The sequence below is a fragment of the Carcharodon carcharias genome, chromosome 20 (genome assembly GCF_017639515.1).
Source record: "Carcharodon carcharias isolate sCarCar2 chromosome 20, sCarCar2.pri, whole genome shotgun sequence".
NCBI lineage: Eukaryota > Metazoa > Chordata > Chondrichthyes > Lamniformes > Lamnidae > Carcharodon > Carcharodon carcharias.
This window is the reverse complement of record NC_054486.1, coordinates 29114569-29128699: the sequence shown is the minus strand read 5'-3', so window position 1 is coordinate 29128699 and position 14131 is coordinate 29114569. Positions and strand designations below refer to the sequence as shown.

Genomic DNA, 14131 nt, shown 5'->3' with positions numbered 1-14131 from the left:
TCTGGAAATCTAAGTACACCACATCCAAAGATCCCCTTTGTCCACATTGCTTGTTACTTTCTCCATAAACTCTGGCAAATTAGTCAAACATGATTTCCCTTTCACAAAACCAAATTGCCTGACTGCATTTAGATTTTCTAAGTACCTCGCTATAAACTCCTTAATGACAGATTCCAGCAATTTCCCATGACAGATGTTAAGCTAATTGGCCTGTAGTTTCCTGCTTTCTGTCTCTCTCCTAACTTGAATAGAGGAGTCACATTCGCTAATTTCCAATCTGGTGGGACCTTTCCAGAATCTAGGGAATTTTTGGAAAATCAAAACCAATGCATTTACTACCTCAGCAGTCACTTCTTTTAAGACCCGGGGAAGAAGTCCATCAGGATCTGGGGGGTTGTCAGCTTTTACTTTTAATAATTTTCTCAGTACTCTTTTCCTGGTGATTGTAATTGTTTTGAAGTTCCTCCTTTCCCCTTTACCTCTTGATTCACAATTATTTCTGAGATGTTATTTGTATCTCCTGCAGTGAAGACAGATGCAAAATATCTGCTCAATCCATCCACCATATCTTTACTTGCCAATATTAATTCCCCTTACTCTCTCTCTCTCTCTATATAGAGGACCAACACTCACCTTACTCTTTTCACCTCTTACTCTTTTCCTTTTCAAATACCTGTAGAAACTTTTACTATCTGTTTTTATATTGCTAGCTAGCTTTCACATGTACTCTTATTTCTCGCTCCTATTATTCTTTTAGTCAATCTTTGCTGTTATTTATATTCTGTCCAATCTTCTGACCTGCAACTAATCTTGGTGGAATTGTACGTTTTTTCTTTCAATTTTACCCGATCTTTAACTTCCTTAGTTAGCCACACATGGCACGCCCCTTCCCCTAGAGTCTTTCTTTTCACTGAAATGTTTATTTTCTGAGTGCTATAAAATATCTCCTGAAATGACTGCCACTACATTTCGACTGGCCTATCCCTACCCCAGTTCACTTTGGCCAGCTGTCTTCATACCCTAAAACTTGCCCATATTTAAGTTTAAAACACTGATCTTGGAACCACTCTTTTCTCCCTCAACATGATTGAATTTTGCATTCCATTTACGATCAATGCTACCTAAAGGCTCCTTTACTATGAGGTTATTAATTAATCCTGTTTCGTTGCACATTACCAGATCTGGAACAGCCTGCTCTCTGGCTGGCTGTCAAACATACTGCTCTAAGAAAGAGCCCAAAACACTATGAACTCATCTTCCAGGCTACCTTTGCCAATCTAATTCATCCAATCCATATGTAGGTTAAAATTACCCATGATTATTATCATGCCTTCCTCCTTTATACCCTGTCCTACAGTGTGATTACTGTTAGGAGTCGATAAAATACTCCCACAAATGACTTCTTACCTTTACTTTTTCTCATTCCTACCGAAACTGATTCTACATCTTGATCTTTAAAACTAAGGTCATCCCTCTCTAATGTACTAATGCCATCCTTAATTAACAGAGTTACCCCTCCACCTTTTTCTAGCTTCATGTCCTTCCAAAATATCATATACCTTTGATTATTCACTCCCCAGCCATTGTCATCTTGCTGCCATGTCTCTGCAATGGCCATCAGATCAAACATATTTATTTCTATCTGAGCTCTCAATTCATCCGTTTTGTTAAGAATTCCATGTTCATTTAATATAGAGTCTTTAGTTCTGTCCTTCTCCGACTTTCGCAACCTCTAGCCCTATCTGCAGGCTTACTCTTAAGTTTATATGCACTGTCCCTTCCTGCCATCCTCTGTTTATCATTCCCCTGACGGCAACTTGCTCTCTTGCTTTGTCATCACTCTTGAAATTATGACATCTACCCACACTTTATCTCTGGACCCCACTATTTAGTTTAAAGCCTTCTCTACCACCCTAGTTATACAACTTGCCACAGGTCAGGTGAAGACCATTCCAACGGTACGGCTCCGACTTTCCCCATATTGGTTCCATTGCCCCATGAATCGATACCTATTTCTCCCATACAAGTCTTTGTGCCACACATTTAACTCTTTAATAAAAATAGAAAATGCTGGAAAAATTCAACATGTCTGGCAGCATCTGTGGAGAGAGAAACAGAGTTGACATTTCAAGTCCGTATGACTCTTCTTCAAAATCATACAGACTGAAAACATTAACTGTTTCCTTTTCCACAGATGCTGCCAGTTTTTCCAGTATTTTGTTTTTATTTCAGATTTCCAGCATCCACAGTATTTTGCATTTAACTCATTATGTTGATTTACCCTACACCAATTTGCTCGTGGCTTAGGTAATAATCCCAAGATTGTTACCTTTGACATTCTGCTTTTTATTTTAGCCCCTAGCTGCTCAGAATCCCACAGCAGAACTCTTTCCTTGTTCTACCTATGTCGTTGGTGCAAACATGGACCATGACCACTGAATCCTCCCCCTCCCACTGCAAGGCCCTCTCCAGCCCAGAGCAGATGTCCCAAAACCTGGCACCAAGCAGGTAACACAGCCTTGTGGACTCTTGCTCTCAACTGTGTATATCACTCTGACTGACTTTCACCATTACCACTACATTCCTATCCTAAGGGATGTGATTACCTCCTGGAATAAAGTGTCCAGGCTCCCTGATGTAAGCTAGGTGTCTATAGAGATAGTGGTTATCATTCAAAATTCTATAGATTCTGGAAAGATTCCTGCAGACTGGAAAGTAGCAAATGTAACCAAACTACTTAAGAAGGGAGGGAGAGGGAGAATGGAGAACTACAGACCTATTAGTTTGATGCCAGTAGTAGGGAAAATGTCTAAAAAGGATGTGATAACTGGACACTTAAGAAGTAATGGTAAAATTGGGCAAAATCAACATGATTCATGAAAGGGAAATCATGTTCAACAAACATATTGGGTGTTTTTTGAGGGTGTTACTTGTAGCAGGAGAACCAGTGGGTGTAGTGTATTTGGATTTTCAGAAGCTTTTTGATAAAGTCCCACACAGGGAATTAGTAAGAAAAATTAGAGTGCATGGGATTGGGGCTAATATACAAGTATGAATTGAGAATTGGTTAACAGGCAAAAAGCAGAAAGTAGGAATAAACGGGTCATTGTCAGGATTGCAAGTTGTTATGGATGGGGTACTGCAGGGATCAGTGCATGGTCCAAAGCTGTTCACAATCTATATAAATAATTTGGATGTGGGGGCCAGTTGTAATATTTCCAAATTTGCTAATGACAGCATACTGGGTAGGAATGTAAATTGTGAGGAAGATGCAAGGAGGCTTCAAGAGGACTTGGACAGACTAAGTGAATGGGCAAGAACATGGCAGATTGAATATAATATGAATAAATGTGAAGTTATCCACTTTAGTAGAAAAACCAAAAAGACAGAATATTTCTTAAATGGCAAGATATTGGGAAATGTTTATGTCCAAAGGGAACTGTTCATGAGTCACTAAAAGCTAGCATGCAGGTGCATCAATCAATAAGGAAGGCAAATTGTATGTTGTCCTTTGTTGAAAAGGGATCTGAATACAGAATTAAAGATGTCTTGCTGCAATTGTATAGAGCTTTGGTGAGACAGTACCTAGAGTATTTTGTACAGTTTCAGTGTCCTTATCTAAGGAAGGATATACTTGCCATACAGGGAGTGCAACAATGCTTTGCCAGAAAAATCCCTGGGATGGCAGGATTATTTTATGAGGAGGGATTGAGGAAACTGGACTTGCATTCTCTAGAGTTTCAAAGAATGAGTGGTGAACTCTTGAAGCTTACAAAAAACTTATAGGGCTTGACAGGATGGATATAGATAGGTTTCCCCTGGCTGGTGAGCGAGAAAGAGGGGATATAATCTCAGAATAAGGGATAGGCCATTTAAGGTTGAGATGAAGAATTTCCTCACTCATTCTTTGGAATTTTCTACGTCAGAGTGCTGTGGAAGCTCAATCATTGACCATGTTCAGGACAGAAATCGGGATGAATGACATCAAGGGATGTGGGGAAAGCACTGGAAAGCAGCATTCAGGTAAATGATCATCCATGATCTAATTGAACGGCAAAGCAGGCTCGACGTGCTAAATGACCTATTCCTGTTCTTATTGCAGTGTCTGCAGTTCAGCCTCTAGCTCAATTACTCCGAGCCGAAGCTTGAGTTGCAAACACTTACTGCAGACATATTTGTCCTGGATCATGCTGTCAGCCAGGAGCTCCCGCTTTCTGCATTCACAACACATCACCTGCCCTATCATTCTTATTAATGTCTTAAATAAGTAATTATTTTAATTTTTTTAAAATTAAATTAGTGCCTCTTCTCCCCACCACCTAGTGCATTAATTCAATCCTTCGTGATCCAATAAACTCTACCACTTAAGAATAAAATAAATAGTGGACTCACTAGTTTCTCCCTTCCCTTCTGCTCATGTCTCTCAATTAATTATAAGCTAGCTACTTAAGGATTATTTTAAAAATTACAATTTTCTAAATTCCAGCAGAAACTTTCACACAACACTTAGTCACCAACCAATCAACTTACAGTTTTCCTATGATGTCACTGCTTGATTTTTGTTCAAACTCAATGTGCACTGACTCCTGAAGGTCCCAAGCAGGTCCCCCTCTCTGCTGCTACCTCTCCTGACTCCCTCTAGCTAAGTCTAATATAACCTGGTATATCTAGCTTCCAGTCCCAACCATCTTGCAGCCATATTTCAGTAACAGCTATCAGGTTCTATCCTCCAAGTTGAATTTGCACCTGTATTTGTATTAAGAACACTTAATTGGGCCACATGCCCTGACTTGAACTTCTACTCAAACGTTTTATTTCTCTCTTGTTTTAATTACTTTACACCTTTTAGTGTTCCCTTTATCTGTAATGCCTAAAGCACAATTTCAGACTGTTACACTACTGTTCCCTTTTGGTTATTTTGAAGCTATTAATACTGGCTTTTACACCCAAGCACCTCCTTGCATGCCTCTCCCTTACTAGTTTGAAGTCCTGTTGACCACCCTATTTATCCTTTCTGCTCAGACCCAGGTGCCTGCCTGGTTCCAGTGGAGCCTGTCCCAATAGTACAGTTCTTTCCTATACTGGTGCCTGTGAATCACAAAAAGGACCCCCTCTTCCCACCAACCTTCAGTCAGCTTTTCACCTTCATGTTTATCATTATGCAAATCTGCCCAAGTCTCAGCTAATAATCTAGACATTATAACCCTTGAGATTTTGTTAATTAATTAGCTCCTAGTTCCTGCTACTTTCCTAAAAAGACCTCTTTCCTATAATAATAAAAACAAAAATGCTGGAAAAACTCAGCAGGTCTGACAACATCTGTGGAGAGAGAAACAGAGTTAACGTTTTGAGTCCATATGTCTCTTCTTCAGACCTCTTTCCTACTATTTCCAGTGTAGTTGGTTCCGACATGGATCACAATGACAGGATCCTCCCTCCCTTTCAAAATGGCTCAAGATTTCCATTGCCCTGGCACCAGTTGCGCAACATACCAACCTCCTAAGTATGGAATCCCCTACAAATACTTGGGACCGCCTCCTGCTTTAAGATGCTATGGTCAGCATTCTAGCTATCCTTCTGATAGTTGTTGTCCTTATCCTCACAGGTAGTATGTAAATTGTGTTTGTGGAATAGAATCAGTTTCTGCAGATCCTTGTTCTCTATCTCACTTGGGTTCCTTGCAATTAGCACACCAGAGATTACATCAACCCTTTTGAGGTGTGGAGCAAACTGTTCAGATGCTGCTCCTTGCACCAACCCCCATCCCATCCCTCCATGTCAGCAGCATCTCCAACTCGAACTCTAGCTGGAGACTGATTAAAGTTGGAAATAGCGACTGCAGATATGTTCACTCGATGCTGTCTCATTGTCCACAAACTCCCAAGGGTTACAATGTCTGGATTATCAGTGGAGACACAGGTAAATTGGCTTAGGGAATGGATTTGTGAGGCAACAACACATTCAAGGACTAAGGAGGAAAGGGAGGTAGTTTGCAAGGGTTGAGTTGGCTTTTTTTGAGGAAGGGCAGGATGGTAGTTTCTGAGAAGACAACACCTTTAATAATGTTAGCTAACATGGGAGCCAGGAAGGGAAGCTGAATGGTCAACAGTTTGGTAGGAATAATGTTGAGAAAGTAAGAGGCAGGTTTCATCAACAATATGAGCTCAGAGAAAACATATGTGGAGGTAGGAAAGAAACAAGACAAAGATACAAATTCAAAGTTAGGGCAAAGGGGAACTTTGAGGATGTTAGGCCAGGTGGGTATAGTGGAAGGAGGAAAGCAGCTGAGGCAGTTAAACAGAAAGCCTCAATCTGTGGAAAATAAAAGCCCATGATTGCATTTATTGTCAGAGCTGAGGGTGGAGGAGGCAGGGAAGAAGGGTTGAAGGCAACAGTTAATGGTGGAGAAGAGAAGCCAGAATTATCTTTGCCTTCCTGATGAACTTTGAATAGTGGGCAGTTTTAGTGATGGGAGCATTGGTCGATAATATTTTTAGCAGTCTAGTCAGATATGGCAGACAATGATTAAGTATGTTTTTCACCAAAGATGTTTAAGTTTGCCTGCCTTGGACTTAATGAGGTGGAGATGAGGATTACATCGGGGGAACGATTAGGGCAAGAATGAATAATAGTTTTAGTGGGGACAAGGGTGTCAAAGGTGATTGAGAATGTGTAATTTAGGAAACCAGTAGTTGCCCTGATGTTACAATAAATTAAAGGCTGAAGGTTGGATAGTTGTGAATTTGAGAGTGTCATGAAAATATAATAATTTTTATAACATTGTGATTTATTGTAAAGGTAGATTAACAGCAGGGTTTGGATAGTGTGTGTGCGTGTGTGTGTGTGTGGCTTTTGAGTTTTCAAAGGGGAAGATAGGTTTGAAATGAAGTTTTAGAATGTGAGTTGTGAAGAAAATTTGCATTTTTAGATCAAATAGGTTAGTTTGAATTTCAAAGAGATGGTAAGATGTTACACCTAGCTATAAGAATCTAAGCCAAACAGTATGTTCATTTTTCCCAAAGGTTATTGCTATTGAAAGGATTTGACTTGTGAGAAAGGAAAGTTGCAAAGGCATATTGGAACAATGGAATTTACATTAAAAAGGGAGAAACATGTATAAAAGAGATGAGGTTATGTGTAAGGGGGAAGGATTCTAAGGTCTAACATAAGTGTGAAAAGCCTCCAGCCTCTGTGCATCAATCGCTGTCTATAGGAACTAAAGCTAAGAAAACACATTTTGACTATTACTGTCCGGGGTATTGTGTGCTTTGCCTGGGTCTGTTAAACTTATAATTTGTTTCACTGTTGCCTTAACAGGGGTTTTAACTGGGAGCCAGATTAATTAAGGGATCTAGGAGTTATAATAGTAGTAATTTTTAGACCTGTGCATGTGCTTAAAATCTTTTATTTAATTAATAAATGTTTAATTTAGTTTAGTGAAAAACCTCTAAGTCTGGGGGGGACTTCTTACTACCAAATTCAAGGCATGCATCTCAAATTAAAATACAAATTGCAAAACAGTTGTGGCAGCTGTTTCAAGTTTTCCTCTGCGGTTTGAGCAGCTCAGCATTTACCATCTACTGTGCCATAACAAGAGTGCAGTGGTGTGACCTGAGGGAGAGTTTCTCCGGGTCAGACACAGAAAAAAGTGGGCTTGGGAGGGGGCAGGGGTTGCAGGTGGAATGTGGATAGTGAAACAAAAGAAATGTTCAGAGATTGCCTTATCACTGACAATAACAATATGGGTAACAAGATTGAGGAGTTGACAGTATATCTGAGTAGGAAAGTTTATATGAAAGGAGAGATTTGAGGAGGAAAGGAGGGACAGTAAACTCAGAGGAGAAAGAATAGGAGTTGACAAGGAGGCTAAAATATCAGAGGATGAGAAGTTGCTCATTACAGAGGAAGAGGGGGGAAAGCAGGAAAGATAGCTAAGGAATTTGAAGTGACATTTGGGTGGGCAGTATAGAACAATGATTTTAACTGAGAGGTGTGAACAGTGGAATAAAGTGATAATGTTTAGAGGGATTACCAGGAGAAGTTGCAATGGTTTGCGCTAAGCAAATGGTGGAAGATATAGCCTCGAAAAAGCTCAATTAAACAGGAAAATCATCACTTCTCAGTCATTGCCCCATCAAGGCCATAATGCCAGTATGATCGTCCACAATAAGCTCATAGATGGCAAGGGCTCTTTTAGCAAGCGAACATACATTCTGAAGGGAAATGTGGAGAGGAGCAGTGATAATCTGTCTATGGGCAAAGTTCAGAGGTTCAAAACTGTGGGCGATTGGAAGGAAGTTTATGAGATCAGCCCTGGGAGATGTACAGGGCAAGAAAAGAATAGGATGGGGCAATTGGTGTTGCTTCAATTATTTCAATGCTTCTTTCCTCATGGTCCCAACACAGAAACTTTTGAACAAAATTATAATTTATACCTTGTAGAAGTTTATCAAGTTCCTTTGACCCTGTTGTGACCTGAATGATTTCTGAGCGCCTCTGGTGGAACTCTGTAGCTGTAGTAAAGCCCATCGGCACAAGTTTAGCTGCTTCAGCCTAAAATAAAAAGAAAACAAAGATGCAACAGGGTAGCAGCTGTGCAATATGGAAGGACATTCAACTTTAACCACAAAGCTTATAATGAAGTGTTAATAAAAGCTATTTCCTTTACAAATACAAAGTCCACAAGTCCACAGTCATCTGCCAACCTCAGTAAACATTTACTGACATGGGCACAGAAATGCCCTTAGGACCATAATTAAATCCAGAAACTAGATTTTTATCTCTAAGTTTTCAGGAGTTCAATATTGGATTCAAAGACTAACATTTGATAAAATATTGGTTTCAGCAATAATTTTCTGCCCTTGGTGTACTTAGCCCACTTTGTTTATATGATCATGCATTTACAAAACATGCTAGTGCCAAGACAATACAATATCACTCAAGAGAATGACTTATTTGATTTTCATGAGCTATCTAATTAAATGGACTGAATAGGTCAAATGCTGTTTTTATTACTTGTTATGTGTCATCATCTTATTTGGTGGCATGCAATATGTACCAAACTGATGTAAGTGTCCTTTTTTTGAAAAAAGCAGCCCTGGTGTAGCCATTGTGGTTAGTACTAGTTGGGGCTGAAAAGAGTCATGGGATTTTTGCATTGGGGAGGGGACACTACTGTCTGGCAGCATGAGGAATCCTTATGTCTGTCCTCAATGTGGTGGAGAAATCTAGGGTTTAGCGTAACGTACTGGGAAATTTGGACTAAGCCTCGCATCCCTGACACTGGGCTTCAGTGATGGGGTGTGGGAGTATCGAATTGAATGAAGTTTGATTTTCAATTTATTATTAATAACTTGCTGCATATTGTAAAAAGTCACAATAGTATGAAAATTTTAGTTGGAAGTTACATACAGCAATGATCCTTTTGTTGAATCTATGGTTTTTTACTTGATGTTTGTCAATGCTGTGGAAACATCACAGGAGCAATTTTATTTAAACATTATTTATCCTTAAATATTTCTATTCGTGTCCTCTGTGATTTATAAATTATGTTATTTGTCTCAGAGAAAGATGTATGGTAGAGGTGGCTGCTATTTGGTCTATAATATGTGTATTGCAATAAATCCAAATATTTTATCTGGTGCTTGGTGCTAGAGACATTCAACTGAGCTAAATGCTTCAACATTTGTAAACAGTGGGAAATTGTTACATGATTAAGCATCACTGTTATGACACAGTGGGTGGTAAATGCCAAGCTGCTCAAATCCCAGCGGGAAAATTTAAATAGCTGCCACAACTGTTTTGTGATTTGTATTTTATTTCGAGATGTATGCCTTGAATTCAGTAGTAACAGTTATTAATTAAAAAAAGATTTTTAAGCACATATATAGGTCTACAAGTTACTACTATAATAACTCCTAAATCCCCTAATTAATCCGGCTCCCAGTTACATCTCCATTAAGGCAACAGTAAAACAAAGTAGATTTCAACAAACCCAGGCAAAGCGCATAATACCCTGGACAGTGATATTCAAAGTGAATTTTCTTAGCTTTGGTTCCTATAGACAGCAACTTGATGCACAGTGGCTGGAGGCTTTTCACACTTGTGTTACATTTTAGAATTCCTTGTCCCTTACATATAACCTCATCTCCTTTATACATGTTTCTCCCTTTTTAATGTAAATTCCATTATTCCAATATGTCTTTGCAGCTTTACTTTTCTCAGAATATAAATGTTTTCATAGTGCTAATTTTATCAGTAATCTTTTTGGGAAAATTAAACACTGTTTGACTTAGCTTCTTTTGGCTAGGTGTAATATCTTACCATATCTTTGAAATTCAAACTAACCTCACTTATCTGAAAATGCAAATTTTCTTTACACCTCACATTCTAAAACTTCAGTCATGTTTACACATTTAGCATTTCAAACCGAGCTTCCCATTAGATAACTCAAAAGCTCCAGGCCAGCTGTCTCCAATTCAATTACATACCCAACACAGACACATCCACAGAGAAACTAATCCAAACCCCACTATTTACCTAACTTTACAATAAATCACAATAACATTATGAAAATTATAGTTTCATGACAATCACATAATCGAACGTCATGGGACTAAATCTCTAGGAGGGTGTCTAATCAGAGCAGACAACTGTAACGGAGAGGGAGAAAGGGATAGAGTCGCTACAAAAAGCTGAGTGAGAAGAAACATAATCCAGGTGATTGTAGGAATCAGTAAGCTTCAAGTAGATCTTTGTTAAAACCTACTCTCAGACACTTCTCCCTACCTCCCCGCTGGACTATAATCTCACCACCGAACATCAAGCCATTGTTTCCAGGACTGCCACTGACCTCATCTCTCTCTCTGAACAATTTCTCCTTTACCTTGTCTCATTTCCTCCAAATAAAAGTTGTGGGTATGGGTACCCGCATGGGCCCCGGTCTTTTTGTGGGGTATATGAAACAGTCCTTGTTCCAGTCCTACTCTCGACCCCTCCCACAACTCTTTTCTTTGGTATATCGATGACTGTATCAGTGCCACTTCATGCTCTCCTGGAAAAATTTATTGATTTTGCGTGTAGTTTCTACCTCTCTCTCACCTTCATGTGGTCTATCTCTAACACTTCCCTTCCCTTCCTTGACCTCTCTCTCCATTTCTGGTGACTGCCTACCAACATTCAATACAGGTTCCTCACACCCTGCTTCCCATTCTTCCAGTTCCTCTGCCTCCATCGCCTCTGTTCAAATAATGCCACCTTCTAAAACAGCGCTTCCTTTTTCTTTAACCAAGGGTTCCCCTACTGTGGTTGACAGGCCCCTCTACTGTGTCCGACCCATCTCCCGCACCTCTGCCCTCACCCATTCTCCGTCCTTGGCCTGTTGCAATGTTCCAGTGAAGCCCAACACAAACTGGAGGAACAGCATCTCATCGTCCAATTAGGCACTTTACAGCCCTCCGGACTTAACATTGAGTTCAACAACTTCAGACCGTGAACTCACTGCTTTTTAAAATTTATTTTTATTTTTTATTCACTTATTTTTATATTTATTCATTGTTTTAAAAATCCCTTTTCCCCCAACCACCGCCCTTTCCCCAAAAGGGCCAACTGTCATTTGTTCTATGTTGTTCTTTCACAGAGTGCTGACTTTTGTTCTATTAACACATTCTGCTTTCTTACCTTTATGCCACTATTAGCACCTTCTTTAGCCCTAACCACTACCATTAACACTCCCTTTGTCTTGTGTCTATGACATCTTTGTCAATCTCTCCTTAGCTCCCCCTATCCCTGACTTTCTATTTTGCTCCACCTGCTGCACCCCTTTTAAACAGTATAAAATCCGTCACATTTCGACTTCTCTTTAGCTTTGAAGAAGAGTCATACGGACTTGAAATGTTAACTCTGTTTCTCTCTCCACAGATGTTGCCAGATCTGCTGAGTTTTTCCCGCATTTGCTGATTTTGTTTCAGACTTCCAGCATCTGTAGTATTTTGCTTTCATAGAAGGTTGGTGGTTGGGTACTGATTGGGCAGCTTTCCAAGGAAGAAGTACAGATCCCAGAATCCATCCTATTGAGGGATATAGTGTAGAGACTGTACGTTCGTGGGAACAATTAGGACAATGGATTCTGAAATCAGAACAGGAATCAGTGACATGACTAGCCTAAGACTGATTAAAGTAAGGATGGAAAGAAGAGTCAAGGAAGACAAGATTGGTTTGCTGGCACAGGAATGACTGTAACAGTAGGTGTGGCAGGACAGTTTTGCTCATGTGCCTTAGGAGGAAGCTAGAAGCTAACTTTGCATGGTTGGACAAGGATTGCAAGAAATACAAATGGATCTGAGGGAAGAGTTAGGAATAGGAAACAGGTGAATAGTTCCAGTTTAACAGCCAGTACAGACTTGTTTAAATGACCTTTTTTTTGTGACGCATCTTCTAGGATTCTAAATATAAAAACCTTACTCTAGGCATTAGAAATTTCATTGAGGGAATAACAAGAATAAACTTTTCTTTTCCAAAAAGCATTGAGTGATTCGACTTGTTCTTTTGGGTCAAAATCCTGGAACTTCCTTCCTAACAGCACTGTGGGTGTACCTACACCACATGGACTACAGGTTCAAGAAGGCAGCTCACCACCACCTTCTCAAGGACAACTAGGGATGGGCAATAAATGCTGGCCCAGACAGCAACGCCCACATCCCCTGAATGAATAAAAAAATCTAGAAGGTGACATGAAGCATTAACATAGAATTTTACCCATTATAAAATGCTTTCTTAAAAATCCCATTCTAAATGTTTACATAGGAAGTTTCCATAAGAAATGTAGACATGAAAAAGTTGACAGAAATTAGGGGATAGCAAGTGCAAGGCATAACAACAACCTATGTTGATATAGCTCCATTAATGTAATAAAATGTTCCACAGTGCTTCACAGAAACATTATCAGATGGCCAAAAGCTTGGTCAAAAAGATAGGTTTTAAGGAATGTCTTAAAGAGGTAGAGAGGCAGAAAGTGTAAGGAGGATATTACAAACTCAGGGTCCACGCAACTGAAGGCGCGGTCACCACAGTGGAGCAATTAGAACTGAGGATGCGCAAAAGGTCAAAATTATAAGAGTTACAGGATAGAGAGGGGCAAGTCCATAGAATGACTGAAAACAAGGATGAGAATTTTAAAATCAAAATGTTGTTTGACTGGGAGCTAAAGCAGATCAGCAGGCACAGGGGTGATAAGTGAATAGGACTTGGTGAGAATTAAGACACAGGCATGGATGACCTCAAGTTTACAGTGGATAGAATGTGGGAGACCAGTCAGGAGTGCAGTGGAATAATCAAGTCCAGAAGTAACAAATGAGGGTTTCAGCTGCAGTTGAACTAAGGTGGGGCATAGTCAGGCAAGGTAACAGAGGTGGCCTTAGTGACAGCACAAATATGAGGCAGAAGCTCATCTCAGTTGCGAACAGACTGACTTAATCTCAGACTGTTGCCGGGAGAGGAATGAAGTTTGGAGTGGGGATGGAAAACAATGGCTTCAGTCTTCCCAACAGTTAATGGGAGATTTCTGCTCATCCATGGATGACAGATAAGCTGTCTGATAATTTAACAACAGTGGAGAAGTCAAGTGTGATGGTGGTGAGGTAGAGCAGGGTGTCGCCAGAATGCATGCAAGTATTAACACTATGCTTTTGGATAATGTCACCAGGGTGGCATGTAGATAAGAAATAGGAGGGGGCCAAAGAGAGATCCTTGAGTGGTGGGATGGGGGAGGGGGAAACACCAGAGGTAATGGTGTGGGAGGAAGAGAAGCCATTTCAAGTGATTCCCTGACTATAATTATGTAGATTAAGAATGAAACTAGGTAAAAGCAATTTCACCCACTGGACAACAGTGGAGGTGCGTTGGAACAGGCTTATGTGGTCAACCATATCAAAGGCTGCAGACAGGTCGAGAGAGATGAGGAGGAAAGGTATACCTTTGTCACAGTAACATACGATGTCATTTTTGATTTTATTAAGAGCCGTTTTACTACTGTAGCAGGGTGGAAACCTGTCTGGGGGGACTCAAACTATGGAGTTCCGGGAAAGATGGAACAGGTTTGGGGAGCTACAGCATGTTCAAGGACTTAGGAGTA

The 14131-nt window shown here is 40.0% G+C and overlaps 1 protein-coding gene across 2 annotated transcripts in view; it reads right to left on the bottom strand.

Annotated features, from left to right (window-relative positions):
- The window catches only part of rad51 (RAD51 recombinase), a 127529-nt gene that overhangs the window by 68989 nt on the left and 44409 nt on the right, over window positions 1-14131 (bottom strand). For both annotated transcript variants that reach the window (XM_041214292.1, XM_041214293.1), the window contains exon 4: window positions 8436-8553. In XM_041214292.1, the coding sequence (XP_041070226.1) occupies window positions 8436-8553 (118 nt within the window). The remainder of the gene's footprint in view (window positions 1-8435; window positions 8554-14131) is intronic.